Source organism: Takifugu flavidus, chromosome 7 (genome assembly GCF_003711565.1).
Source record: "Takifugu flavidus isolate HTHZ2018 chromosome 7, ASM371156v2, whole genome shotgun sequence".
NCBI lineage: Eukaryota > Metazoa > Chordata > Actinopteri > Tetraodontiformes > Tetraodontidae > Takifugu > Takifugu flavidus.
In genome coordinates, this window is record NC_079526.1 from 12,575,211 (window position 1) to 12,602,277 (window position 27,067).

At 46.3% G+C, this 27,067-nt stretch overlaps 3 protein-coding genes across 4 annotated transcripts in view; all 3 read left to right on the forward strand.

Moving 5' to 3' along the window:
• The window catches only part of adamts10 (ADAM metallopeptidase with thrombospondin type 1 motif, 10), a 31,196-nt gene extending 19,373 nt beyond the window's left edge, over positions 1-11,823 (forward strand). For both annotated transcript variants that reach the window (XM_057037666.1, XM_057037667.1), the window contains 10 exons: positions 1,430-1,563; positions 3,842-3,965; positions 5,955-6,035; positions 6,599-6,762; positions 6,844-6,970; positions 7,168-7,297; positions 7,433-7,637; positions 8,488-8,664; positions 8,779-8,944; positions 9,070-11,823. In XM_057037666.1, the coding sequence (XP_056893646.1) occupies positions 1,430-1,563; positions 3,842-3,965; positions 5,955-6,035; positions 6,599-6,762; positions 6,844-6,970; positions 7,168-7,297; positions 7,433-7,637; positions 8,488-8,664; positions 8,779-8,944; positions 9,070-9,179 (1,418 nt within the window). In that variant the 3' untranslated portion in view covers positions 9,180-11,823. The remainder of the gene's footprint in view (positions 1-1,429; positions 1,564-3,841; positions 3,966-5,954; positions 6,036-6,598; positions 6,763-6,843; positions 6,971-7,167; positions 7,298-7,432; positions 7,638-8,487; positions 8,665-8,778; positions 8,945-9,069) is intronic.
• A 991-nt stretch (positions 11,824-12,814) lies between these two features.
• Positions 12,815-22,550, forward strand: myo1f (myosin IF). The gene is made up of 28 exons (XM_057037668.1): positions 12,815-13,026; positions 14,737-14,865; positions 15,270-15,359; positions 15,435-15,529; positions 15,619-15,706; positions 15,787-15,876; positions 16,263-16,394; positions 16,507-16,641; positions 16,728-16,860; positions 17,171-17,367; positions 17,449-17,529; positions 17,628-17,714; positions 17,813-17,899; positions 17,972-18,139; positions 18,216-18,301; positions 18,394-18,475; positions 18,552-18,658; positions 18,726-18,824; positions 18,903-19,047; positions 19,199-19,313; positions 19,399-19,568; positions 19,701-19,846; positions 20,004-20,150; positions 20,235-20,383; positions 20,468-20,530; positions 20,999-21,197; positions 21,553-21,713; positions 21,794-22,550. The coding sequence occupies exons 1-28, from the start codon at positions 13,024-13,026 to the stop codon at positions 21,868-21,870; spliced, it is 3,261 nt and encodes a 1,086-aa protein (XP_056893648.1). The 5' UTR covers positions 12,815-13,023; the 3' UTR covers positions 21,871-22,550.
• A 427-nt stretch (positions 22,551-22,977) lies between these two features.
• Positions 22,978-26,408, forward strand: acer1 (alkaline ceramidase 1). The gene is made up of 7 exons (XM_057037680.1): positions 22,978-23,209; positions 23,937-24,049; positions 24,132-24,246; positions 24,756-24,894; positions 25,221-25,358; positions 25,434-25,571; positions 25,700-26,408. The coding sequence occupies exons 1-7, from the start codon at positions 22,993-22,995 to the stop codon at positions 25,875-25,877; spliced, it is 1,038 nt and encodes a 345-aa protein (XP_056893660.1). The 5' UTR covers positions 22,978-22,992; the 3' UTR covers positions 25,878-26,408.
• Positions 26,409-27,067: the final 659 nt, after the last annotated feature.

Consider the following 27,067-nt stretch of genomic DNA (forward strand, 5'->3'; position numbering starts at 1 on the left):
GGTCTAAACCAGCAAAGTGGCATTAGTATTATTATATTATTATTAATGAGACAGGCCTCAGCTGCCACCCCCTGCCCCCCCCACCTCCCAGACTGAGGGGGTGACGTCAGAATGAATATGAGCAAGAGGCTGGAGAGAAGAAGCACTCCCGGCGATGGTTGTTTCAGTTTGGTTTTAATGAATTAACGATGCCATTAATGATAAACATGATTCTTTAGTCAGACTCTGGATCGGACTGGTGTCACATGCATTTTCTTCCCCTTTCACATCCCATCCTCACAGTTCTTGCACAGACCCACAATCCTGCTGTCACCAGTGCCTGACCTGTCGATGCTCGGCATCATGGGAACTGTAGTTTTCATTCAAACAGAGCAGTCATTTGCAGGCTGTGCCAGAATCTACTTTTAGTCCTGTTTCCTTCTCTGTATCACTCTCTCTTTCTTTCTCCTTTCTTCACTCTGCATAATGTACCTGATTCTGGGTTGCTGGAACACACAAACATATGATGTCAACGAGCACTCCAGTTGTGGAGCTGCTGGCAGCTGGAACACACCCACTGACTGAAAATGTGTGTGCGCGCTGGTGTGTATGTGTTTGTGTGTGTTCTGAATGCACTCTGAAAAGACCTCTTGTTATAACAAGACGCTTAAAAAGTTTGAGCAGAAAACCATCTTGCTTCCAGGTTCAGGGTTAATAGTGGCAGAAGCTTGTTTCATTTGGAAATATTAGATGTGCACAAGAATTTACAGCATTACTGGTGAGTGTAGGTGTGAGGGGAGATCTTGGGTTGGTTCGGAGATGTTGGAAAAAGCCAAAAATAAAAACACTGACTGGTATATTGGGAAAAACGACTTAGTTGGTTTAATCTCAGCATCACGTCCACATCTTGGTGCGCCGTCATTGTTTATGAGGTCATATTCTCAGTGGATCTAATCACATTCAGCTGCTTGTTCTCTGGTTGTTCTGTTTACCAAAAATGTCTTTGCAGATGCTTCTCTCAATCCGTCTCATGATGATGAAGCCTGTATCCAAACCGCCGACTTGACACGTTAAAGCATGACACGCAGGGCTGTTTTGCCCAGGTTTTGTCATTTGTTTGTAAATAACACCAGAAGGGGTGTCAAAGAAGATCAAAGTGAACAAAGGGGGAATTTTAATAAAACCAGCCGTGTCATAAAAAGATGACAACCGATTCCAAATCGCTGAGTTACAGCCATCTGAATTCACTGAGAAAGGCCTGAACGATGAAAACAAACAGTTTATGTGACAGGCGGAGAAGAGGGTTCGATACACGGGGCGGGCGGAGACGATTTGACACAGGTGAAGCCCAAAAACTGAAACCTCAACCACCGCGACGAACAGATCCTGACAATATGTGTAGGACTGGTGAAAAGTCAAAACTTTCTATTTTCTGTGTGTGTGTGTGTAGGTGGTGTGAAACCTTGTTCTCTCAACTGCCTGGCGGAGGGATACAACTTCTACACCGAGCGCGCTCCGGCTGTGGTGGACGGCACAGTGTGCCGGGACGACTCCGTGGACGTGTGTGTGAACGGAGAGTGTAAGGTGAGACATTTACAGGCGTCCAAAGTGTGTGTTTCTGTGGGCTCGTCGATGAGCCAGACCCTTGATGTAAAGCAGCCTATCGGAAGAGGACGCGTCGGTCCCAGGACGCCTCTTTCGAACCCGTCAGAAGATGCTCACAGGCAGCTTCTGACGTCTTAGCAAACTAGAACCTTCTGCTGAGGACCACCTGTAGCTCCGACAGGTCCCTGGAACCCATTTTGTCCCCTGACATCTGTGAATGGATCATCTGACGCCGCTGTTGCTGCCCAGTGTGTTGTTAGACGGAGTCAAATAGTGAGGATGGGGGGGGGGAGCAGGATATCCAGCTTGTTGTTTTGTGGTTGCTCGCTGTGGTGCAGAGCGCCAGAAGATTTTCTCCCCCTCGCGTGCCTCTCACCCACACAGCCTTGCTTTATTTGAACCATCTCAGGGGTTAGATAGAGCGCGGAGCAGAGGGAGGCCGGCGTCCCTGCACTCATCCAAAAAGAGGATTTTGTTTATTAACATCCCTTCTGTGTTCTCTCCTCCTCCACATCTCCTCTGTTTCCCCCCTTTTCTCTCCATTCTCTTCTGCTCCGGAGGAACTCGGTGACCCTGCAGCGCCGCGGTTTTTTTTTTTTTTTTTTGTCTTTTCATTCACTGCTTTTTTTGTCCTTCGTTTCTCTTTTTATCGTCTCACCTTTTGTAGTTTATTTAAGAATTTCAAAGAAAAAAGAGTCGGGGCCAAAGCAATGCATTAACGACACGAAGAGACACTGGTTCTGATTCTGTTAATCAGAACATTACATGATCAGAACCACATGTTGAAAAATCTATGGGTTCAGACTTTTTTTTTCATGGAATTACAACTTTTGAGGAACTTTTTTCATAGATAAGAAGATGGTCAGAGCAGGTAAGCTCCAGCTGCAGACGTAGAGAAGTTATGGAATTACATGTTTTTTGGGGCACTTTAGATCTTTTCCATTCAATAAAATATCAACAGGAGATGATTAGGACCACATTTGTTTCTCCAAATTTTGACTGATATCTACCGCCTTCATTTTATAGTTACTATGTAATTACTATGTAAAATGACACACGTGGCGTTTCTAGTGAAGAAGGTCACATGGCAGGCCTTGATGTAAAGACCTGCCCCAACCAGACCAGAGAGCGTCGGTTACGGTCACTCCCACTTGGGGTTTTGAAAATCTGGCACATTAAATCAGGCGGTCATCTTGTCCTGTACATCAAACCAGCTTCCTTGGCTCAGCAGCGCAGGGAGAATTTTCATTTTCTTAATCGCATTTTGTCTTTCATTTCATATACGATGATCTTGACTTTCCCCTGGCCGGGTTCTGGACCTATTATAGACACAAATCCCTGCATTCTTGCCTTGCTCTATTTTCTGTGTGTGTGTGTGTGTGTGTGTGTGTGTGCTATGGCACTCGCCGTGACAGTGCACACAGGCGGTTTCTGCAATCCATTAATGTCAGTTTTTCAAAAGACTGGATCAGTCAGCCAAGGACTTATACATTAATGTCTCCAAGGAAACGGCACTGGAAACCCGAGCAAAAACACTGGTCCACATCAGCGCCAAGTGAAACTCGGAGTGAAAGAGGGCTGTTCTGATGTGACCGGCTGGGGGAAGAGACGGGCCCAAAATAGACCTCAGCACATGAAGGGATGCTCCTGATTTACATCCAAACATACTAAATGAGTACATTTATGTCCAGCCATTCATTTCAGCCATTTCTCTACATAAATGTACAGTTGCTGTGCATTTATAGCCCTCATATGTATGGATATACTACACGCAGGTGCTTCCACTTCACCACAGCGCCCAGCATAAAGTGGCTGGTTAACCCTGGATTAGATCACAGTTTTGAAATGTAATCTAATCAGTGTTAAAATAATAATAAACTGGGGCCTCATTATCCAGGCGTACGTAAGCAGCTGTCATATAAATATGTGCGAGCGAGAGCGGTGGCGGCGCTCTTCCACCGCGTGTGTTTGGGTTCGGTCAACTGTTAAAGAGTTTGAGTAGAACCACCTGCTTCACTCATCATCGAACACACCCGTGCCAACATCCGTGAGCCGAGCGACCTCAGAGCATCGCGAGCGCTCTGGATCAGAACACATCTGGTCGTATCATCTGATATCGTGTTTTGGAAAAGCAGCCTGGACGGTATTAGAGGTGATCCCTCGGAGCGGTCTTTGACACCTCTCCGCTCGCCCACGGTGCCCCCTCACCCGTGACCCCGTGTCACCCCGCGGCTCACCCCTCTCTCCCTCCTCGCAGCACGTCGGCTGCGACAGGGTCCTGGGCTCGGACGTGCGGGAGGACCGGTGCCGGATCTGCGGGGGTGACGGGAGCAGCTGCGTGTCCGTGGAGGGACTCTTCAACAGCTCTCTTCCTGAAGGAGGTAGGATGTCAAAGCTCCGCTGCCACACGTAGCCTGTGCTGCCCTGATTTCATTTATGTGTGTGGGGGGGGACCCTGGGGTTCGGTTGCAGAGTTCTGATATAAAAGGCTGCGTTAATACTACCGAGACCTTCTCAGCCTTCCCGCTCTGACCCACTGAACAGCTCCTTGAGATGTTCTGCTTTCTAAATGAAGCATCTCATCTGTCAGCCAAGCCGCTGACCCGGCTCAGGGATCTTTTATACGCTGGTAGGACGTCTATAAAACTCCGATCCAGCATCCTGTGGAGAACTGTGGGGGTGTCTGCCCAAACTGTGGACACGCCCGACGGATAATTTGGATATTTGTTGATTAGGATCGAGCTTTTCTTTAATGTTTCTCAGCATATATGCTCTGCTCATTTATCACAGACACGTGGCAGACAGATTTAGTGAAGGGCCGACCACTGGGGCCCGAGGCCCTGCTGCTTTGGGTCTATTCTGGGTCACATTTCTCCCCACAACACCAGCCTCACACTCTCTCTGCCAGCTGCCACTCACCCTCCTCCAGGATTCCTCGGAGTGGCCGCACCCTGGACCACAGCGACCGGGGCAGCCTGTCAGCCCCAGCTAAGGTCTCCACCTCCCTCAAGATATCTGACATTAGCTCTGGCCTAAAATCAACCTGTCAGTGGGGCCAGACTCAAAGCAAAGGCAGCTAAAAGCCTTGTGCAGGGTCACTGTCATTATATAGTCTCCAACCATTAAGTCACGGCAATCGAAAGCGAGCGTGGAGCGGGTCCAGAACCTCGCGGACATCGATGCACATGCATCATTTTGAAAACCACGGGTAGCAGCAGCTCTTTAATGGTTTCTGGGAAACCTTTGGCAGCGTTTGAAGGAGGAGAGCTTTGCTACCATTAAGCCGGAGCATTATTGAGGCTGAGCGCTGCTGGGCGATGAGGTCTACGCTGTGGTGATCCCAGAGGTGGGGGTCTAAACCAGGCCTCCAGCTACGCAGACAGTAAGGTCGGCGTAGACTTTTGACCGTATGCTTTTTTTTAATCTGCTGCATATTTAGTGAAGCGAGTTCCGGAGTGTTTAAAACCACGTGCTTAACCTGTCACAAGTGCTTAAAGTCTAAAAGCGACTTAACTGCAGTGCAGTTCTACTACACTTGTATCTTTGGAGCAGGATTCAGAGGATCACTCCTGGCACCGAAACGATTGTTGACATCTATCGCTGGGGTCTAAAACGAGGTTTTCGTGAGTGTGAATGCTCAAAGCGTCAGCTGGTGTTTCCCCACTCTGATAAAGTCATTTAAATATGTCCTAGATTAGGCTGAACCAGCAAAAGTCCGGAGAACACCGAGGCCTGAAGGAGGGCTCTGCCTCTGAGGACATTATAGTTGCTTTGTTACTCAATTCTTGCTGTTTTCTCAGCATAGAAGCAATAATGTCCTCTTAATTCTCTTCCCAGCTGTCCAGTGTGGCTCTGCTCTGTGCTGGGGGGTTACTGGAGCATCAGCAGCTGGAGGTTTTACAGCTTTGCAGGTCTCTGACCACAACTAAAACACTTCGGGCCGAGGACAACCTCTTGTAATGTAACACTGATCTTTCAGCCTCCATAGCAGGGTCAGGGGTCAGGGGTCAAATCGCGTCGCTTTCATTCTCTCTATTGTGCGGCTGGAGACATCTGACCGGCCGCAGAGAAAAGCAGAGCTAGAGGTGAGACAAGCGTGAAAAGGGAGGCTAACTCGGACCAAAACAGATGGAGGGAACAGACAGGGGAAGGCCAGCTCTTAGAATGTTTCCAGCTCTCGAGTAAAGAGCCAAGCAGGGCAGCTGAGTCTAGCTGCCCAGGAATGTAGCTGGAATCCGAAGCCTCTGCTTAGTCCATTGACTTTCAGCAGTTCCAAACACGACTCCCAAAGGCTCCCCCTGACCCCCCCAGTGAATAAACCACCTTCAGTACCCTTTGATTTTTATTTTTTTTCACTTTCTATGTCTCAGGCTATGAAGAGGTGGTCAGAATTCCGAAAGGATCGGTGTTCATCCACATACAAGAACTCAACATCTCCCTCAACTACCTTGGTAAGATGGCCTTCAGTCTGACGTTAAACATTTGTCATGTGGCCGCTTGTATGCAGCCAATCAGGACAGTACTAGTCGGGATTTTTGTTGCTTTTTTAAATCTCCATAGCATAATTTTTACTTTTAGCATCCAGCTAGTCAGAATCCCTTTTTCAAGCTTGTCAAGAGATTAAAACAGTCACATCGGGTGACTCAAATATGTCTGGTTCTTACTAGAGTGCTGACACTGAATGAAAACAGCTGAAAATATGTGCGGACAAGCTGTTCGATTTAGCCTAGCCTGTCAAACATTTCAAAGAAGAAAATGCTTTAATAATTAGTGAACTTGTATATTATAAATGTTACGTGACAGCTTCTGACCTCACACAAGGCTCCATTACTCACACTGACACCCGAATGTGTTGTTGCTGGCTAATAAAACACAATATGTGTAGTTTGGAGAGTTGTTGAGCTAAGAGATGAGCTATTGTTGGGCTTTTTTGTCTTTGCAAAATAGCGCTAATGTCACTCCGTTCTCTACCCGCCATCCGTCTTTTCTTCTTTGTTTTCTTCTGGTGTGTCAGTCCTGAAGAATAAAGGGGACCAGTATTTTATCAATGGGAACCTGTCCATCGACACTCCGCGCAGGTTCAACGTTGCAGGTACCACCTTCCACTACAGGAGGCCCATCGATGGGCCAGAAACTCTTGAGGCTCTGGGGCCGACTAACATGTCCCTGATCATCATGGTAAGATGGTCAACCCCAGCGAGGTCACCCACAAAGGCGAACCTTTTTAATCGTTAAACGTTTATCTTTATGTCCGTTTAGGTCTTAGTTAGGGAAGAGAACCCAGGGGTGCACTATCGCTTCAACCCTCCTCTCAACAGGGACCCGTTGACTGGCTTTGCCTGGCACTACACCTCCTGGTCGCGCTGCTCAGCTCTTTGTGCTGGAGGTACAAACACATAAACTGACCAGCTCTGATTTATATCAGATTAGACGTAAACTTAAAGCACTTGTACGGACGCCTTAGTTATCAGGCCTTTTGGCCACCTTGGATTTAGTGTGATTTAAGTCCTAGGAAAGAGACCCTGTAACTTAACCTTAGTGCAACCGCAGACAGGATGTTGCTGACAGCGTTGTGGTCTTCAGGGGTACAGACACAGCAGGTGGTGTGCATGAAGCACTCCGATCGTACGATCGTCTACAATCACTTCTGCGACAAGAAGAACAGGCCCAAGGAAAAGAGAAGACCCTGCAACACTGAGCCGTGCTCCCCGAGGTGAGGCGGAGGAACTCGGTCATGAATTTGGCCTCATCTTCTCGTTTCAGATGCAACAGTGACTCTCGAGCTGAGCTGAGCTGCTGCTTGGTTCTGGTGTCTATTAGCGCTGATGCTAAGCTTGTGTGCTTGCAGCTGGGGGACAGGAGAGTGGTCCGAGTGCAGCCGCAGCTGCAACGGGGGCCTGCGTACACGACAGGTCTTATGTAAGAGGAGAATCTCTGTAACGGAGGAGAAGGTCCTGGATGACTCTGCGTGTAGCCCCCTGCGACCTTCTCTCACTGAGCCCTGCAACAACCACAGCTGCCCCCCTGAGTGGCTGGCCCTGGACTGGTCAGAGGTAGGCAGACCATGCGCACGATCCCACAGTGAAGGCGAATTACAGCTGAGCCGAAGCGAGTGAGAGCGTCTCCTGCTGAACTCTTGTCGGATGGGGTCGTCGTGCAGTGTCTGTGGGGAGCGAGGGAACCCTGAAAGAGTGGCTAAGCCATGAAATGCACCACAGCGCGCACGCATACATCGCTCTGAGGGCGCGAACACGCCGTGTTCCCCCGATCTCGTGGGAATTCTGACCTACTTTTACGACCAGGCTCCCAAAGTGACTGGAACACTTATGCAAAGCGTAAATAAAATTAGCATTCAACCATCTGCAAATGGACGGTGTTTACAAACTGCTGCTGAATCCACTTAGTGAACCCAAATACAACCACATCCTGGCTCGTAAATGCCGAGATGCCCAATCACGATGCCATCTGTTCCCCAATGGATTGAATAATTCCGCAGCTGCATCTGTTAGCCTCTTAAGTGATGGCTTACACCGCTGCTAATTCTCAGAAAGGCATTTTTCGCAATCTTTGATCACTGGATGCGCGACCCAACGAGCGGTTCACCGCAGTGGGTGCTACGTCGCCGAGCTACGACGGTGGTCTCTTCGCACTGCACGTTTAGCAGACGTGTGCTTTTGAGAACACTAAAAAACAGAGAAATAAACAATAGCGTTTTGGCATCCAGAGAGTGCCCTTTGATCCTTTGATCTGTGTCGTGTCACAGTCTCATTTGCTGCGGTTGAATTACGTCCGGCTAAATTACAGGAACTCGGCAGCTTCTGGCCTCTCTCGCCTGGATGGGGACGATTTCAGGTCGCGGTTCTCTGCCCACCCACCTGACGGTAACCTTCCCTGTCTCTGCAGTGCACGCCCAGCTGTGGGCCTGGCTACAGGCACCGCGTGGTCGTGTGCAAAAGCGGCGAGAGCGGCGACACTCTGCCAGAATCCAAGTGTCCAAAACACAGTCGGCCCACCTCAAGGGTGCGCTGCAACCTTAAGCGCTGCCCCCCGCCTCTGTGGGTCACAGGCCCATGGGGAGAGGTAAGATGAGCTTTTGTTTTATACGTGCAGCGCTCATTTATATGGATCTCAGCGTGGAGTTCTGACCCCTCCACAGTTCCCAGTCCTCACATGGGTATGTTCTGTGTGTCTCAGTGTTCTGCCAAATGTGGTTTGGGTCAGGAAATGCGTTCAGTGCAGTGTCTGACACACACTGGCCAGCTGTCCAACGAGTGTCTGGAACATCAGCGCCCAGCATCCATGCAACAGTGCAAAAGCAAATGTGACCTCAGTCTTCCTGTTGGCACAGACAACTCCGAAGGTCAGGAATTAAATTCCCTCGGCACCGACAATGACAAATAAGTGTGTTTTTGCAGTCCGGAGACCGCGTGTCATCTAAATGACACATGCATGTGCTCTTCTTTTTTTTTTTCCCCCCCTCTGCAGAGTGTAAAGATGTGAACACTGTGGCTTACTGCCCCCTGGTGCTCAGGTTCAAGTTCTGCAGCCGGCCATATTTCAGGCAAATGTGCTGCAAGACCTGCCAGGGACACTGACCTGAGCGCCGTGACACTGACGGTCCGCCTCTGGATCCTGTGCACACTCACAGTAAGCCTGAAGACCTCATGTTGAGCCTTGCAGCAGCAGTCCGTGCACTCCGTCTTGTGCGGGGTTTAACCGGGACACAGTCAGACTCACACCCGGTCCCGTAATCATTAACGGAGATTCCTCCCCCCCCCCAGTCATCATCCAAACACATCTCCAGGCCGAGCATTCCACTGGAGGGAGGGCTACTAAACCTGGAATGACAGAGATGGAGACCAGTGTCTCTTTGGTTCTATCAAACAAACACTTTGTTATATTTTGGTGCTACTATATTTTACTTTGGCCGCAGGGCTGGTTGCAGTACTCGCGTACACCTGTAGGGTAACAGGTGATCATTTCTTAGTGTTGAATTTAAGAGAAAAAAAAATCCACTTTGTAAAGTAAATGATTTCCAGATATCTTCGCCAGATATTGTACGCTATAAAACCAGTGTTATTTGTTATCTGATAGGTGTTACTTGACCACATTGTTAATGTTGTGGCTCTGTCTTTCGATCAAGTCCTCGCTGTTACTCAGCTGAAGTATGAGCAGTTTCATTTGCACAAAGTGTCAGCAGTAGGAGGACTATTTTTTTGTGGGGGGGGGGGTTCTGTAAACTTTTCAGTGCAGTCGACCCAGCAGGGCTTTTCTGTTCCAATGCTATCACCTCTACAAAAGAACAAAACATCGCCTCATGCACAGAACGCATACAGACACTGTGAGGGCAGCCCGCGCACGCTCGCCGGGACACTTTCAGACGCCATTGTGCCGCAGCTGCAGACTGTGGCAGCTTGTGCAGCCTCGGAGGAGGAAGGCCGACAGCTCAGCACAGTGTCGTTATCTGAAAAATCCCTCAGCCCGCGGCTGTTCATTTAATTTTCATCTCCTCTTTATTTTTTCCACATGTTACCACTGATTCACAACTTTTACTATGAGTGCAGCCTCAGAGCACAGTGAGTCCATCCGCCAACCAGCACGGGCGGGCGGGCGGGCGGGCGAGCGTTCGGAGCTTTTTATAGAAGGGGGTGCTAATCTGAGGGTGGATTTACACATTCATAAAATATCAGAGGACTTTGTGGCACAGAGCTGATCTATTCGTGAGCATCTGAAGGCATCTGTCACAGATTATTGCTAATTATAGACAACTTTATTATTTTGTTGTTGTGAGGTGGTGGAAAAATAGGCCGTAAACATTGCTATAACGTTTCAATATAAGCTAATACAGGGACTTTTCAATTTCATCTCTAGACGGATATCTTTAGAAATGAGATGAGTCTCACAGAGTCACTAATAAGAGAGCAGCAAAAGTCCATTTGCAGCCAGATATCTAAACTTTGGTCCGTAAACTGCTGTAAATACAGAAAGAGCTCTAGAAAATAATGTATGGGTGCTAAAACGTATCACTTACAGCTGCTCCAAGGGTTTAGTGACATCTAGTGGTGGCGCTAAAAACCCTTGACATTGTTCTTCTCTTCCATCCATCCATCTATTTCCTGTCAACCTCAGCTTATTCCTGATGGGGGTCCCAGCCGTTGCTGGGCGAGTGTGCAGGGGTAGACTCCAGACAGGTCAGCAGGTAACTGGAGAAACCCCACACAGACACAGGAAACGGATCACATGACCCATATTTGGAAGAGGGTGGTCATAGATGGTTCTTGCTGACAGACATTTTCCATCCCACTGATGATACTTCATAAATATGGACAGATTAGTCACCGCTGTGATGTCCACTGTGCTCTGAACTGTGACCTCTCTTCAGACCATGGCAGTCACATGATGTCGTTGTAAGGATGCAGGGGGTGAGTCTAGCGGGATCAGCTGGTTTTTATTTCCTTGGTGCTTCAGTTTGCATTGGTGCTATTATTACTTCTCGGTCACTGTCGTCATGTCTCTGTTGGTTTTTTTTGTTTGTTGGGGGTTTTTTTTGGGTGGGAGTTATCATTTTAATAGTTGTGCTTTTAATTATAATGGAATAAATTTGAGCCTTTTGTAATAATGTTCTGCAGCGATGGCCTGAGCTATATCAGAGAGGCCCATTCGAGCTGCTCATTTCTGAATTTAAGCTTATAATTTACTTAAAGTAGCTCAAGAGTTTCCCAATTTTTTAGGATTCATTTCTATAAAAGGAATTTCCATGCATTCTCAACATTTTTAGATATACATAAGCGTACGTTTTGAACAGGGAGCTAAAACATAAAATCAGTGCACGTGGAGCATGAAAACACTCGGAATATTTAAGTTTTATTTATAAAATTGTGATCAACTCTGTGTTCTGATCTGATTCCATTATTTTTTTTCAAGAACCTGTTGAATCGCTGCAGTTTAAGTGAATATTTTCGGGTGATTTGTCAGTTTTCAGTGTATGACAGACATTTTTTTCCCCCTGTATTTACTTGTGTGTCAAATAAAGGTTCACGCTGAGCCGTGAGCCTGTTATCTAAATAAATAAGAGTCTACAGTATCAACGATGGATTTGTGTTTCACGGGCTAATTATATCATGAAATGTACTGTATGTTGTTCAGTATTCTAGAAGATGAACTAATTTTCCTCCAGTGTAAATCTTTTTAAAGGACCTAAAAGTTGAATAAATATGTTGCATTGTGGATTTTAAGAAATGGGATGTGTTCATTTCCGACCTTCAGTTCACTTCCCCCGTTTTCTGCATTTGTTTTTGCAACAGTAGCATTTGGGCTAAAATATCCGGACAGGAGGTGACGTCATTAGTGAGGGGCAACTATTTCTGGACCGTCGAGGAGATAAATCGAGAACTGAATCCTGAACAAGACGAGATCATTCTGCCATCCTGGGGTCATTTTTAGGGGCCCGGCTGCTCAAAAACACACAAAAATGCAAATGGGTGGTGATGCTAATGTGCAGCTACATATGCTACATGCTGCCTTTGAGGTGACGACGAGAAGTGGAAGTGTCCCACACACTCCTGATTCAACAAAACTGGTCCCCTTCGTTTCGGCCTACATGAGCATGTGAGTGTGTCAGCATCTTTCACAGGGTTGTCCCACAACGGCATCAACGAGAAGGTACCGAGCAGTGGAGAAGAGGGCGCCGAAGCCCACTCTGATGCACCCGTGGACACCTCCATCTGCAGCGGCCTCCAGCCGAGGGGCTCAGCCATGAGCCCTCGCACGCCTCTCTAGATCTCTGTATTGCTTCCTTGAACTTTGAAGTAACCTCACTGATTGTGTCACGAGAGGCCTTCCCTCTTTCTTTTGGCCCAACCAGAGACCAGAGCTTCACAGAAACACCTGCGGCAGTTATCACGGGTGTTGGGCGAGAGGCCCCGCGTCGATGACACAAACAGATGATGAGGAAACCACAGCCTGGGTGGAGCCGGCAGCAAGCAACTGAAAAACTTCGCTGAGCAGCGGCTAATTATGAGTGTACGGCTGCTGTTGTGAGCAGAGCCTGTCACTAGTGTGCTGTGTGTGACAGGCCAGCACTTCATGCATGTACTGTGAGAAAATAAAGAAGTAGCTGGATGGCTTTGTACGTGGGTGCGTGCGTGCGTGCGTGTTGTGCGTGTTGTGTGTGTGTGTGTGTGTGTGTGTGTGTGTGTGTGTGTGTGCTGTCTGAGTAGTCTTGTTTTTCGTATCTGTGTGTAAGAGGAAGTAGATGTTGCAGTGGATGTTTCGGGGACCTCACTGCTGTTGGCCTGGCTGCTTGATGATGGTTGAGTCTGGCTGAGGGCAGCAACCTGTGGATTTTAACACCACACGCACGCACTCACACACACACTAGTAATCGCCAGTAGACACACCGGACGGCGGACCACCGAGGAGGAAGGGACCCCAGCAAAGATGGTATGAATTGGCTACTTTTCTCTCACACATCCAGACAAGCACATTTATCTGTCGGTGTTTGTTCTCTTTCAGCTCTATTTAGAAAAATTGCCATAAAATGTCATTTATGTAGAGAACTTAAGGTTCCGTCTGTGGAGTTTCCTCTTTTCAGTTGCTATCTTATATTCAGACTCACGGCTTTTAAACAGAAGCAAAATGTGACTTTTAACTGGGCGACCATCATAGCTGAGCTGTGTTTTTCACGCCTAAAGTGGTCCAACATTGTTGAGGTTTCTGTGTTCGGGCACCGTTGTTTGCTGCCCGCTCAGCCGTGCCGGCTGTTGCAAGAGCAGTCAGTGTGTGATGGGTTTGAAGGTTTCACAAGCGACGGAGAGGTGTGACAGGAGGAAGTGGACTCCAGGAGCAGGCTGCCGTTGTCACACACTTCCTCCTCATGCCCGTATATCCTCATACGGCCACAATACATCCAAAATCTCCCTTAAGAGCTAAGGAAACCCTAAATAGCAGAAACAGTCATGAGAAGTGGTCACAGATGGCGTTGCTGTATTTTGTTTATGTTTTCCTGGAAGAGGTCACTGAGGCTAAATGTGTTTTTCATCTGTAAATCAAATTGGACCGAATAATCAATATATTTAATCAATCATCCGTGATGTTTTCATCTGATCCAAATTTAATCTGTTGTGATCCACCCGTCTTCGTCCTTGGTGTCGGCTCAAACTCTTCCTCCTAACAATGCAACACCTCTGCAGACGCGTGCATCTGCTGCATGAGAGGTTTGGTTATTTCTGAATGCAGGGGGGCTTGTTTCAGCATGTGTCACATGTGGAGTGGCGAGCGTTTATGGCTTTGTTGTTGTTTCCTGCTGCCAGAATTCAAATATACAATGTTATTGCTGAGCTAGGACAAGATGTTGTCATAGATATTGGTGGTTCATTCAAGGTTGGTTGGATGGATGGATGGATGGATGGATGGATGGATGGATGGATGGATGGATGGATGGATGGATGGATGGATGGATGGATGGATGGATGGATGGATGGATGGATGGATGGATGGATGGGTACATAAAGGTTGTGGACTGATCATCCTACACTCACCAACATCTCAAGGCCACAAAGTTTGTGAGAAACTGGCTGCACTGTTTCGAGGTAATGAAATAAAGAAGCAAAGCCACAGCAGACGGATGATGGTGCTAGTTTGGTTTCTAAGTTATATTAATATTACACCCACACAAAACTTCCATCTGAATTTCCCCTCCAAGGCATTTAAATGTAGATAAACATGAACTCCGGCCAAAGCCACTAGACATGATCCCCTCAGCTCAGTTGCACCATTTCAAAAAATCTAATTCATGAGTAACAGTAAATGTACACCGAACCTTTTTTAAAAAGCAGAATTTGGTGGTACAAGACCGCAGTTTCGCCAGCAGTGTGCCAGATAGGGTTCATACATTAAACCAGATCCTGCCCGGCTGGTGTCATGTTACAGCAGAGGATGTCCTCAATGATCCCCCCAAGCTGCTGTGCACTGCGGTCGTGCAGCATTTGTGGTTGCCTTGAACTATGGTCTAATTCTAAGCAGCTGCTAATATGTTCCTGTGTCGACATCAAGTGTTTGTGCTGACAGCGGTTTTTCTCAGAGACGCGCTGTGCGTTAACCCCCCAGTTGCAGACAGTTGCAGAGGCTAATTTCCTGGACCTGTGATTTCAGGCTAAGTATCACTGGCAGAGTCAAAATGTTAAACAGAGCGGGGTGGACGACATGGTCCTGCTGTCGAAGATCACGGAGGACGCCATCGTGGAAAACCTGAAGAAAAGATACATGGACGACTACATCTTCGTATCCTTTCTTTTTAACGTGCCACGCATCAATAGCCCATCATATTGATTAGACATATATGGGTATGAATGCAATAATGGGCTCTTCCTCATTTTTACTCACTGAATGAATCAGCGGCCCACTTCCCCCTTGCTGAGCGCATGCAGGTCCACCTCCATATAAAGAAAATACATTTTCAATCCACCTGGACCAGCTGGTGTTGCTCCGGCAACCAAGAAGTTATTAAGATATCGGATACGGGGGTGAGGGATTGGAAATAGACTGAAATAGAATTCTCTTAGTCTGCAAGGCGCTTTTAACTTTATAATGTCTTCAGCGGATGCTAATGATGCTAATGTTGCTCGTGTTTTTGTGAGAGGATGATGACCCCCCGGTGTGGTGCTCTTTGACCCCCCCCTGCTCAGACATACATCGGCCCCGTGCTGATATCAGTTAATCCCTTCAAACAGATGCCGTATTTCACCGACAGAGAGATTGAGCTTTACCAGGGAGCTGTGAGTTCTCTTACCCTCATTAATCAAAGTGACCGCGGCGCCGCCGTCCACTGACGTCTCTGCCGGTCTCTGCAGGCCCAGTATGAGAACCCACCTCACGTCTACGCCCTGACCGACAACATGTACAGAAACATGTTGATCGATGGAGAGAATCAGTGCGTCATCATCAGGTGAGCCCTGCTTTCAGAACAACGTCTCATTTTTTGATCCCGTGTGCGCGTTTTGTGTGTGTGTGAGACGCTCTGAGCCTGATTTGCAGCGGTGAGAGTGGTGCTGGGAAGACTGTGGCGGCCAAATACATCATGGGTTACATTTCCAAAGTGTCTGGAGGAGGAGCCAAAGTTCAGGTAGGGGTGAAGGCACCTTCGACCTTCTTGGGTTGGGTTGGGTTGGGTTTCAACACTGCTTGTGTGTGTTTGTGTGTCAGCATGTAAAAGACATCATCCTACAGTCAAACCCTCTGCTGGAGGCTTTTGGTAACGCCAAGACGGTCAGAAACAACAACTCCAGTCGTTTTGTGAGTAGAGTCTGACTTTCTGTTCATGAGGAAACGTTTTTTTATATGTATTTTGGATGTGAATGAGCCATTGTTCAAACACAGCTTACACCAGCAAGTAGACAACAGAAGTAACAGCTCGTATTCTCACGATTCATCGGTGACCTGCTTCACACCCCTCAGCATCGCACCGCAGTCGTGCACGCTGAAACTTTTCTCACTTTTAGATTCAGCCGCAGCGATTCCAGGCTTTAGTTTGGTACCTTAGATGCTGCAAAATAACCTTTTTAGACCTGTTTGACATGCGAGTGTCATATGACCACAAATAATTTGAATTGTTTGCATTTCCCGTGACGCCCCGTCACGGTCTGCCACCTCCGATTGTTGACTGAGTTTGCATTTGTCAGGGCAAATATTTTGAGATTCAGTTCAGCAGAGGGGGAGAGCCAGACGGGGGCAAGATCTCTAACTTCCTGCTCGAGAAGTCAAGAGTGGTAAGCCAGAATGAGAACGAGAGGAACTTCCACATTTATTATCAGGTCAGAGATGTGCACAGATCTACACATACAACAAATTATGAAACTGTCTATATATGAAGAATTTAAATGAACCAGGCTCAACTTCTCCTCTGCCTGCACTGTGCTCTTCCAGCTGATAGAGGGCACTAACTCTAATCAGAAAGAGTGTCTCGGCATCATGACCCCCGACTATTACTACTACCTTAACCAGTCTGGGACCTATAAGGTGGACGGGACTAATGACAACAAAGACTTCCAGGAGACGATGGTGCGTATATGTTTTTAAAAATACACATAACTGTTTTTTTTTTAAAATCATATTGCTACCTTCAAGGTCTATCTGGCTTTTTCCAGGAAGCCATGCAGGTGATTGGGATCCCAGCTGACACCCAGATTCAGGTGCTGAACATCGTGGCAGGCATCCTGCACCTGGGAAATGTCAGCTTCATCGAAGCAGGCAATTACGCAAAGGTGGAAAGCACAGACTGTGAGTGGGGCCGAGTCACACTTGTATTCACTCATCCACGCTCCCAGCAGGCTTGTCTGCTGGAGGAGGGCTCATTGTCCCCCCAAGGGAGAGGAGTCAATTAGATCTCACCTTGACAAAGCAGTCTCCGTCCTGCTAATTGATGGGATCTGTGCACGACACTTTTAGCTTGTTTATCTTTCCTTGCAAGGGACCACCTGAACCGCACATGCAGTTATTGTTTTGTACATGCTGTGCATACGCACGCGCGCACGTGTGCGCACCTGCAGGCTGGAATCTATGGTTTTAAATATTCTCCTTTGTGTTCCAGTGCTCGCCTTTCCAGCCTACCTGATGGGCATTGACCCCAACCGTCTGCAGGACAAGCTGACCAGCCGAAAGATGGATTCAAAGTGGGGGGGGAAGTCTGAGTCCATTACCGTCACCCTGAACCAGGAGCAAGCAAACTACACACGGGACGCGCTGGCTAAAGCCCTCTATGCACGACTCTTTGACTACCTGGTGGAGGTACTCAACGTTTTAGTAAACCTACATGCAGATGGTGTAAATGTGTAAGCACTCATTGTTTTGTATTTCTGTCTTCTCAAGTCCGTAAATAAAGCCATCCAAAAACCACACGAAGAATTCAGTGTTGGAGTACTCGATATTTACGGCTTTGAGATATTTCAGGTCTGTCCTGTTACTCGTATAATGTCAGCCAATATAATACAGTTCAACGTATATTGTGATGTAAATCTGAGTCTGACTTTGTAACTTTCCCCCTGCAGAGAAACGGCTTTGAGCAGTTTTGTATAAACTTTGTCAACGAGAAGTTGCAACAAATCTTTATTGAACTGACTCTGAAAGCTGAACAGGTCAAGATTTTTCCTTGTGTCCATTTGTTGGTTCTTACCCTCTGATTTAGCCGGCCGGTTATTCCAAACGTAGCCTTGTTTTTTGTCCTCCCGTTCAGGAAGAGTATGTTCAAGAGGGCATCAAGTGGACTCCCATTGAGTACTTCAACAACAAGATTGTGTGTGATCTCATTGAAAATAAAGTGGTAAGTTTGTGACTGTCGACCGCCGAGCCCACCAGCCAAGACAGAGGTTAGCTTACTATTGTCCCCTTGCAGAACCCCACCGGTATCATGAGTGTGCTGGACGATGTTTGTGCCACCATGCACGCCAAAGGCGAGGGTGCAGACAGCACTCTGCTGCAAAAGATGCAGGCCACCGTGGGGACGCACGAGCATTTCAACAGCTGGAATTCTGGCTTCATCATACATCACTACGCTGGCAAGGTACAAGAAAATCAGTGAAAAGGAGAGACCTGATCTGACCGGGGCTCCTCAGCTCATATGGTAATTATCGTTCCAGGTGTCATACGATGTTAACGGCTTCTGCGAGAGGAACCGGGACGTGCTTTTCCCTGACCTTATTGAGCTTATGCAAAGCAGCGAATAGTAAGTTTATGGGTCAGTTTGCCTGATTTAATTGTGCGTTTTGAAAAGCAGTGAAGTGAAAGTAACTCCATCCCCTGGATCTGTCTGCACAGCCGCTTCATCTGTAGTCTGTTCCCTGAGAACCTCAACACAGACAAGAAAGGCAGGCCCACCACCGCCAGCACGAAGATCAAGGTGGGGATTGAAACTGAAGCTTTGTTACTCTTGTCTCCGTTTGACTTTGCTGAGCAGGAATTTCTGTTTCCTACAGAAACAAGCTAACGATCTGGTCAACACGCTGATGAAATGCACCCCACATTACATCCGCTGCATCAAACCTAACGAGACCAAAAGGCCAAGAGACTGGGAGGAGAGCAGGTTAGCATCTTCAAACCTGAGGCTGGAATCTGTGACAAAGGCTTTGACACAGCTGCTGCTGTTCCAGGGTCAAACATCAGGTGGAATATCTTGGTCTGCGTGAGAACATCCGCGTAAGAAGGGCAGGATTCGCATACCGCAGAGTCTTCAGCAAGTTTCTGATGAGGTGATTCTAGTTCTGCAGCGATAAATCATTCTCTCGCACCTGTATTTATATTTTGTCTGCTGGGTATTTGTTACCGAGGTACGCCATTCTAACAGCTGAGACGTGGCCCTACTGGAGGGGGCCGGAACAGCAGGGGGTGCTTCACCTCCTTCGCTCCGTCAACATGGATAACGACCAGTACCAGATGGGACGCACCAAAGTCTTTGTGAAGAACCCTGAATCGGTAATAAAAAAAAGATGCTTATGGTGTGGCTAGTACTGATGCAGAGATACTCCTGGTACCACTCTGGGCCTGCATCTCCTCGTATGACAGTGTTCCGTGGGTTCACTCTCAGAGGCATATGGTGTTTGTAAACTGGTATTTCTGTCTGTAGCTCTTCCTGCTCGAGGAAATGAGGGACAGAAAGTTTGACACTTTTGCCAGGATCATTCAGAAATGCTGGAGAAGGTTCATCGCCAGGAAGAAGTACGAACAAATGAGGGAAGAGGGTGAGTTAGCCCAGAGGAAGCAAGTCACCATTGCTTAAATCTCAAATGTGCAAATCCAAAATGATCCGCAATGTTTGTGACGCAGCCTCGGATATCCTGCACAACGCCAAGGAGCGCCGCAAAAACAGCATCAACAGAAACTTCGTGGGAGACTACCTCGGCCTGGAGCAGAGGCCTGAGCTCCGCCAGTTTCTTGCAAAGAGGGAGCGGGTCGACTTCGCTGCTTCGGTGGACAAGCTTGATCGCAGGTTCAAGGTGTACCGTGTTTTTGGATTTTATTGAGTTTAACCGACGGGAAAGTTCCAGTTTCCAGCCCAAACCATAGGCTGCGCTTCTTCTTTTGGGCTTTACTGACAGGTGTCATTTCTTCTTTTCCCCAAACCTCAGTCCATCAAGAGAGATTTGATCCTGACACCCAAGGCCATCTATCTGATTGGTCGGGAGAAGGTGAAGAAAGGCGCCGAGAAGGGACAGATAAAGGAGGTGTTAAAGAGAAAAATGGAGTTTGGAAGTATCAGCAGCGTTTCTCTTAGGTGGGTATTTGCAATGATGGTGACATCTGGGCCAGAACTGACACAACTGCAGTAAAGGAAGCTGTGGTGAAGACAATTCACAGTAAAAGGAAATTAGGGAATTCAGTAAAGATTTTCATTTCTGTATCTACAATATGCACACATTTGCTTCCTGCAGTACGAGACAGGACGACTTCTTCGTCCTTCACGAGTTTCAGTATGACAGTCTGCTGGAGTCCACTTTTAAGACAGAGTTCCTCAGCCTGCTCTGCAAACGCTATGAGGAAACGACCAAAAGAAAGCTGGCAATCTCCTTCAGCGATAGGTGAGGGGACCTCTGCGCTCAGAGACCACGCCCCCTTTTTGCTACCATCAGAAAGTAACACACCCATTACCCGTTATCACCCAGGATAGAGTTCAGAGTGAAGAAGGAGGGCTGGGGTGGGGGAGGATCCAGGCTGGTGGTGTTCCAGAGGGGCCAAGGAGATCTGGCCCTGCTCAAACCATCTGGGAAGACCCTCACCATCACAGTGGGGGACGGTCTGCCCAAATCCTCCAGTAAGTAATATAATAACACAGTGCAGCTTTGAGGTAATTAGCAGCAAGATGGAGCTCATAAAATGGTATCTTGTGTTTCTTCAGAGCCCTCGCGGAAGAATGCTCCCCAGTCTCATGTAGGAGGGGGACGTAACGTTAATATGAGAGGTAAAAACCACAATTCTACATGATGCTGATTCATATCTTCATCTATGGGGGGGTACTTTCATTTAGCTGAAAGTAAAATGCTCCCTTCCATTCTTCAAAGCAACAACTCCTCAGTTCTATAGAAGTCTGCCAATTTTCCCCATTCATTTCAGAAAACAAAGTACTAAAAATATTCACGCTATTGATTTTTTTTATAAACAAATGTGAATTCAAAACTATTTTTATGACATCAAGTGTATGTTTAATTGATGTAGCACTGCCTAGTGGCCGTGTTTAAAGGGCAGTCTGGGACTTGCAGACTTACGTGCATATAAAAGTTAATGTGTCAGGTAGAACGGCTGCTTTTCAACAACTAACTGCTGGAGGTCAGTTGGAACCAACCAGAGGGTTATAATTTCATCTCATACTGACATTAAAGAAAAGGTGCGCTGCGGTTCAGATAGTCACTCGGCTTTTTTTGTTCCTCAGCACATCAGAACGGGGCAGCCAAGTTTTCCAGAGCTCCTGCTCACCAGCCGACAGAAGTCACTTATACCACTCCGCACAGACCGCCGAGCGCGATCCTGCCCAAGCTCAACTCCCAGCGAGCACCTAGAGCCCCAGTCCAAAACCAGTTCAACCAGAGAAACATGGACTTCCTCAATGTGCCTGACCAAGGCATGTCTGGGTAAGAATGATCCCCTTGTGCTGTACAAATAAAGGGGAAGGAAGGTGTGTGTGTATATGTGTGTGTGGGGGTGGAACTGAGTCACCAGAAGTCAGCACGCCTCCTGAGTTGAGACATTTAAGGCGAGGCTCAACAGCCGAATGAACCCGTGAGTTAAAGAAGGATTTCACATGATGGATTATGGAAACTGGTTATTAAATCAAACCTTTCACTCCCAAAACCCGAAGAACCGGGTGCCCCACAATGAAAACTGGGATGATCAATGATCCAGTCATCAAGTTGGACTTTTACCCACAAAATGGCCGTCAAGGATGACTTTATAGATTATCTTTAAATTTCTGTGTCTTCTTTACAGGCAACAGAGGAAAAGGAGCATCACCCAGCGACCTCTTCCTGCTCCTAAACCCAGGCCCACTCCCGTGGGGCCCCGCTGTCGGGCCCTATATCAGTACACCGGCCAGGACACGGACGAGATCAGCTTCGACGTCAACGACATCATTGATCTCATTAAAGAAGGTGTGAGGATGAATCCAGAAGCTGGATTGGAAATGAGCAGCAGCGCTCACTCACCTTCTCTCTTCTTCATTCCTCTGCAGACCCCTCGGGTTGGTGGACGGGCCGCTTCGGTGGGAGGGAAGGTCTGTTCCCGGGAAACTATGTGGAGAAAATCTGAGCTGTCATGGACTCTGTCTGCTAGAAAAAGTATTATTTTACCTCAGTTTTTGCTAAAGGACCCCCCCCTACACACACACACACACCTGTCACATGGATTCCACAATAAACCATCATCCATAATGGACGTGGTGTTTGCCTCAAAGGCGACCGACATTTGAGCCACTTGTCATTTGTTCATTGCGGTGTACAAGCAGAGCCCGGGTGACAGCGCGGCTGTTGTCATTGTTAAAGCACGGACGTGACACAAAAGCCCGCTCGGGTTTCCCCGATTGTCCTGAGCTACTCTGTTCGGAGTCACGGAGCCATGAGAGCTCTAATCTTTTATGCTCCCACACCTTTATTTGACCTGATTGGCTTAACTGAAAGTTACCCGCGGCTAAAGTTTACCGCCCTAACAGAAAGAAAATGTGACAACTGCATAACCTTGCAGTGACTTTTAGTTTTTGCCTGTATCTTTAATCCAGAGCAACAGTTTAGACGTTAAGACAACAACGTGAAGTCAGTTCACAGTCAATTTAAAGGAGTTTTTTTCTTTTGGTGGAATTTCAGTAAATCCTTTTCATGTTTTACTTGGTTGAAAGGACATCTGTGCGTTGAGTTTGTAAAATAATGTAACTGTCACATGAAATCAGTGTCTGTTTCTGTAAGATTTAGATGACAATAAAGGAGCAAACAATCTGTTGTTCCTTCTTTAATGTTTACACACACTCTCCAGGTTAAACACCAGGAGCGATTTCATTTTATGCTGGTACAGATCAAACTCTGTGAAATATGCACATTATTTGTGGACTGCCATGACAGGAACATTTACTAAAGAACTTGCTGGAATAACTCTATAATCCAATTTAATGTGGGGAGCTAAACTGACCTTTGACACTCTTTTTTTTCATTTATTTACATTTCATTTTAGCATTGCGAGCTCTCTTCTTTGGGCTAATTTTATTTGATACGTGTGAAGCTATTGGGGCATTTAACGGACACACGCACGCATCCCCCCCAGGCAGAGAGAGATTAAACCTTCTTCCTGGGATCTGGCGAGATTACGCGGATAAATTCCGCTCCACCTGTTCCCGTCTGCAGCCCTGTTCCCGTTTTCTGTAGATCTCTGCTTGGACTGGAAATGCGATTTTACTTCTTTTTAAAAAACAAAAACAAACAAACAACAGGTTCATTCCAGACATTTCTGTCGGTGACACATCCGTCCACGGACCTTTTCTCTGTCAGCCCGGTGCAGCAGGAACGGGAACGTTTCGACGCTCCGCCCAGAAGAATCCACCTGTTGTGTTGTGTTTCACCTGGACCCGATCCACACCGACGGAGCGGAGCCAGACTGGGAGGTGAGAACTTCTGATCTCTTTAAGAGTATCTTTTAATCTCGATAAAAATGGCTTGTGTCATTTTAGTCACGACATTCTGTAACAGACCCGATTCTCCAGACGGAGCGAATTATGTGCGGAATATTTTGAACAAATCCAAGTGTCTGTCAGTAACAACGTGTGATTGATCAGTTAAACTCTATATGGCGCCAGTAGGTTTGGTATTTGCGCAAGGTTCGAAAATCATGACTGCCTCTAGGGTCCCTTATATTGCACAAACAACCACAAACACTGAGACCGGACATTACAGAAGGGGTGTGTGTGTGTGTGTGTGTGTGTGTGTGTGTGTGTGTGTGTGTGTGTGTGGATATGTGTGTGTGTGTGGATATGTGTGTGTGTGTCTACGTATCAATACCAATGAAAATTGGTGTAAATATGTGGAAAAAACAATAAAAGTGTACGCCAGAGCAGTGTAAAGGTTTAAAACAGCAGTTTTTTTTAAACTAAGAAAAAACGACAGATGAAAAGTAAGAAAAAAAGTAAATATTTAAATCATCGAAGATTCTGAGGATGTGTGGAAATGTGGAATTTGCATAGATATGTAAATAATGTGAATTTCCATACGCAGCCAGCACAAAGACCCTACAGGTTTCCTAGGACACAGCACACACACACACACACACACACACACACGCACACACACATTTTGAGTGTGGTCTGAAATTGTGACCCTTTATTTTTGGAACAGAGGTTTACTCCAGTGAAAAGATGGCAGATATTTTCTCATATGAGAGTTCAGAAATCGACTGGTGTGAGGACAACTACAAACATTCGGAACAAGTCGTGGAGTCCTTCAACACAGTGAGTTCAACTTCTGTGCTGCAACGTTCTAAGTTATCAGTGAAAACACACATCTTAGTGCACTGACCAATGTCTCCCACAGATGAGCAGCTTCATTTTCTTCATTATAGCTCCCATCATGCTTTACCTTCTGCACCCTTATGCCAAAGAGAGGAACCTGGCTATTCACCTGGTCTGGATCATGATGATATTTGTCGGTCAGTCACCCCGATTTGCACTTCATTTACTAATTTCAGGATCTTTTTCACAAATAAAAGTCCTTTCAAAGCTTCCATCAGAGATATCATAACTGAAGAATAAGAGTGGCCCTGAACAGGAACTCTGTGGCACACCAACATTCAGTATTTTAATGAAGAGAAATCTGTGAGAGTCTTTGACACGATGGACTGTGAGGAAGGGCATCGAGCACCATTAGCAATAATGACATACAGAATATTCTCCTCCGAATATTGAGCTGCGGAGGGGTTCATTTTTTCATTTGTTACCACGCTTCCTGGACATCCAGCAACACATGTCACACATTTACAGCGTAATCAACCTGAATACATGAATGAATCGTGACTTTGATGCATCTGGAATCTTACTGTACTAAGGACACCGTTCTCACTGAGCAATGTTATTAAGCGTTTGCTGCTTTACTGTGTGTTACACCTGACTCAATATTCCATAGACAAAAGCCGTTTCAGAGTTGTTCATCTTATTGCAGGCCTCTTCTCCGCTTACTTCCACATGACTCTTAGTTTCGTTGGCCAGATGTTGGACGAGCTGTCCATCCTCTGGGTACTGGCGGCGGGTTACGCTCTCTGGTTTCCACGCCGACTCTTCCCTCCTTTCATCAAAGACAGGTGAGGCCTCATTTACAACCCAACGGCGTGGAGTTGAGGTTAAGGTACACTGACATTTAAGCTGCCTCGGTGGAGGAACCTGTCTGATTACCCCTGTAAGTCACATAGCGGGGATCTGCATGCTGTCAAAAGCCGTTGCAAGGCCCAAGCTACGCAAATATTTAAGCAAGAGGTGGAGAAAAGATAAATGAAACTTTAATGGATGCATGAAAAAGAGTAAATGAGTGCTCTGATGTTGATTTTTGAGAGCTATGCCATTAACAAGCAAACATTGCAAACCTGAATCATACGGCTTGGCCTCTCTTTCTCCGCCCATTCCCCGACAGGTCCACATTTTCCACCCTCGTCCTGGTGGTCACCGTCGTCACCACGGCCTCGTCGTTCGTCAAACCCACAGCCAACGCCTACGCTCTGAACTGCTTTGGCCTCCATCTGCTCTACGTCCTGGCTGTGGAGATGAAGCAGTATTGAAAGTTATTATTTCTGTCCCCTTTTCCGCATTTTAAACTCTTTTTTAAGTAAAAGTATCCACATTGCAGCTGCACCGATGAGAAGGCTCTGCGACTAGCCAAGTTTTCTGTGGTTCTGTGGGTGCTCGCCATCTCCTGCTGGATCAGTGACCGGTTTGGCTGCAGCTTCTGGCGGAAGTTGAACTTCTGCTACTTACACGGCTTCTGGTAGGTCTTGACCAAGTTGACCTTTTTCTGTTCTTTTCCCTTTTGTGGACCATTTTTCACCAGCAGAAGAAAATAATTGTTTCTCGGACATTTTGGTGATGTCATTGATTATGTTCTATATCTTCCAGGCACATTCTAATTGCCATAGCTGTGGCCTACGGTAGTACCTTGATTGCCTACCTGGATGCAAACTACGAGATACCGTACTCGTTGCCTGGACTACAGTACTGGCCCTGTGATAAATGGGCTGTTGGATTACCTCATATTGTGTTAAAAGGCACTACCAAGACAAGGAAGCGGTGCTAACAATACATTTAGTCTTTTATAACACATTTCATTTTTATTTAGCCATCAGGTTATTTATTTATGATTTTAATTAAATGTTTACAGTCAAGTGGAGTTTGAATATGAGCCTATACATAGTCTGATGGTTGAAAATGCCTTTAAGCACCCATCCTTTTATTCTGCTTCTGATACTCATACACTGTTTTTTGTATACCAATTTTTGTGACCAATCAAGATCATTCAGCAGATTTATATACCCTAATTCAGGCTAGTACAATATGCACAATGCACGAGATCACTCAGCAGCCTGCGCATTTGCTGGTATTACTGTTCTTTGTTTTCTAATTTGTATGTAATGAAAGTTTAAAGTGGTTTTAATTGATTTTGATTTGACTGTGAAAGTGTTTAGCCCTGCAACTCCAAAAGTCTTTGGAGAAACAAATCACCTGATAAAATGTTAATTGAAAAATACTGAGTGAACCTATACTTTTGAGTAAAATATCACTTATTTGTGTGCGTCTGGTGAATAAAGAAAAGGTCATAATAATTAGACATTCATCACCTTTTAAATTATATTTATTGATGTATTATTTTATATACATTTTGTTGGTTGTATTTGTTAATATTATGATAGTTAAAACCATTCAAACTAATCTCTGGTTATGTGGAGGGCGTTAGAGCCAACAGTAGGGGGCAGTAGAGCGATATACGTGATGCGAGTCAAAGAAGAAGAAAAGTCCACGCCCACTCCAGTTTCTTCCGGGAAGTTCTGAATATATTAGAAACATTTTTATTATAAATATGAATATAAACGATCAAAATATTGGCAGCAGAAAATACAAGTAATTTTTTTAAAAAAAGACGAGATGGAGAGAAGTGGAGTTGTCGCTGCTGTGATAGGATATGAAATTAAAATGGTTAGAAAGAAACCCAAAATGCTTGGCCTGCAATGTGAACGTTCAGTATCACGTATCTGTGAAACCATCTACTTACATATCATTTTTGCTTGTAAAATAATGACAGGTGAGGCCTATAAAAATAATTTCTATGTCATTCTTTTGCTGTTAAATCGTGTTCATCAAAAAATGTAGTAAAAATTAGTTTTCCGCAGTCTACTTTCCTTAACTTTCTGCTAAGTTGTTCCCTAGAACATCACGTTTTCAGGCTGTCTGTTCCTGAATCTGTCTGTCAATCACATATAAAATATTCCA

Excerpts from the sequence above, each read along its gene's own strand:
- myo1f (XM_057037668.1), top strand. Across the intron at positions 19,314-19,398 it reads CGAACAAATGAGGGAAGAGG|CCTCGGATATCCTGCACAAC; the intron begins GTGAGTTAGCCC and ends TTTGTGACGCAG. Across the intron at positions 19,847-20,003 it reads ATCAGCAGCGTTTCTCTTAG|TACGAGACAGGACGACTTCT; the intron begins GTGGGTATTTGC and ends TGCTTCCTGCAG.
- acer1 (XM_057037680.1), top strand. The coding sequence starts at position 22,993 with ATGCGATTTTACTTCTTTTTAAAAAACAAAAACAAACAAACAACAGGT. Across the intron at positions 24,050-24,131 it reads TCGTGGAGTCCTTCAACACA|ATGAGCAGCTTCATTTTCTT; the intron begins GTGAGTTCAACT and ends TGTCTCCCACAG. Across the intron at positions 24,247-24,755 it reads GATCATGATGATATTTGTCG|GCCTCTTCTCCGCTTACTTC; the intron begins GTCAGTCACCCC and ends ATCTTATTGCAG.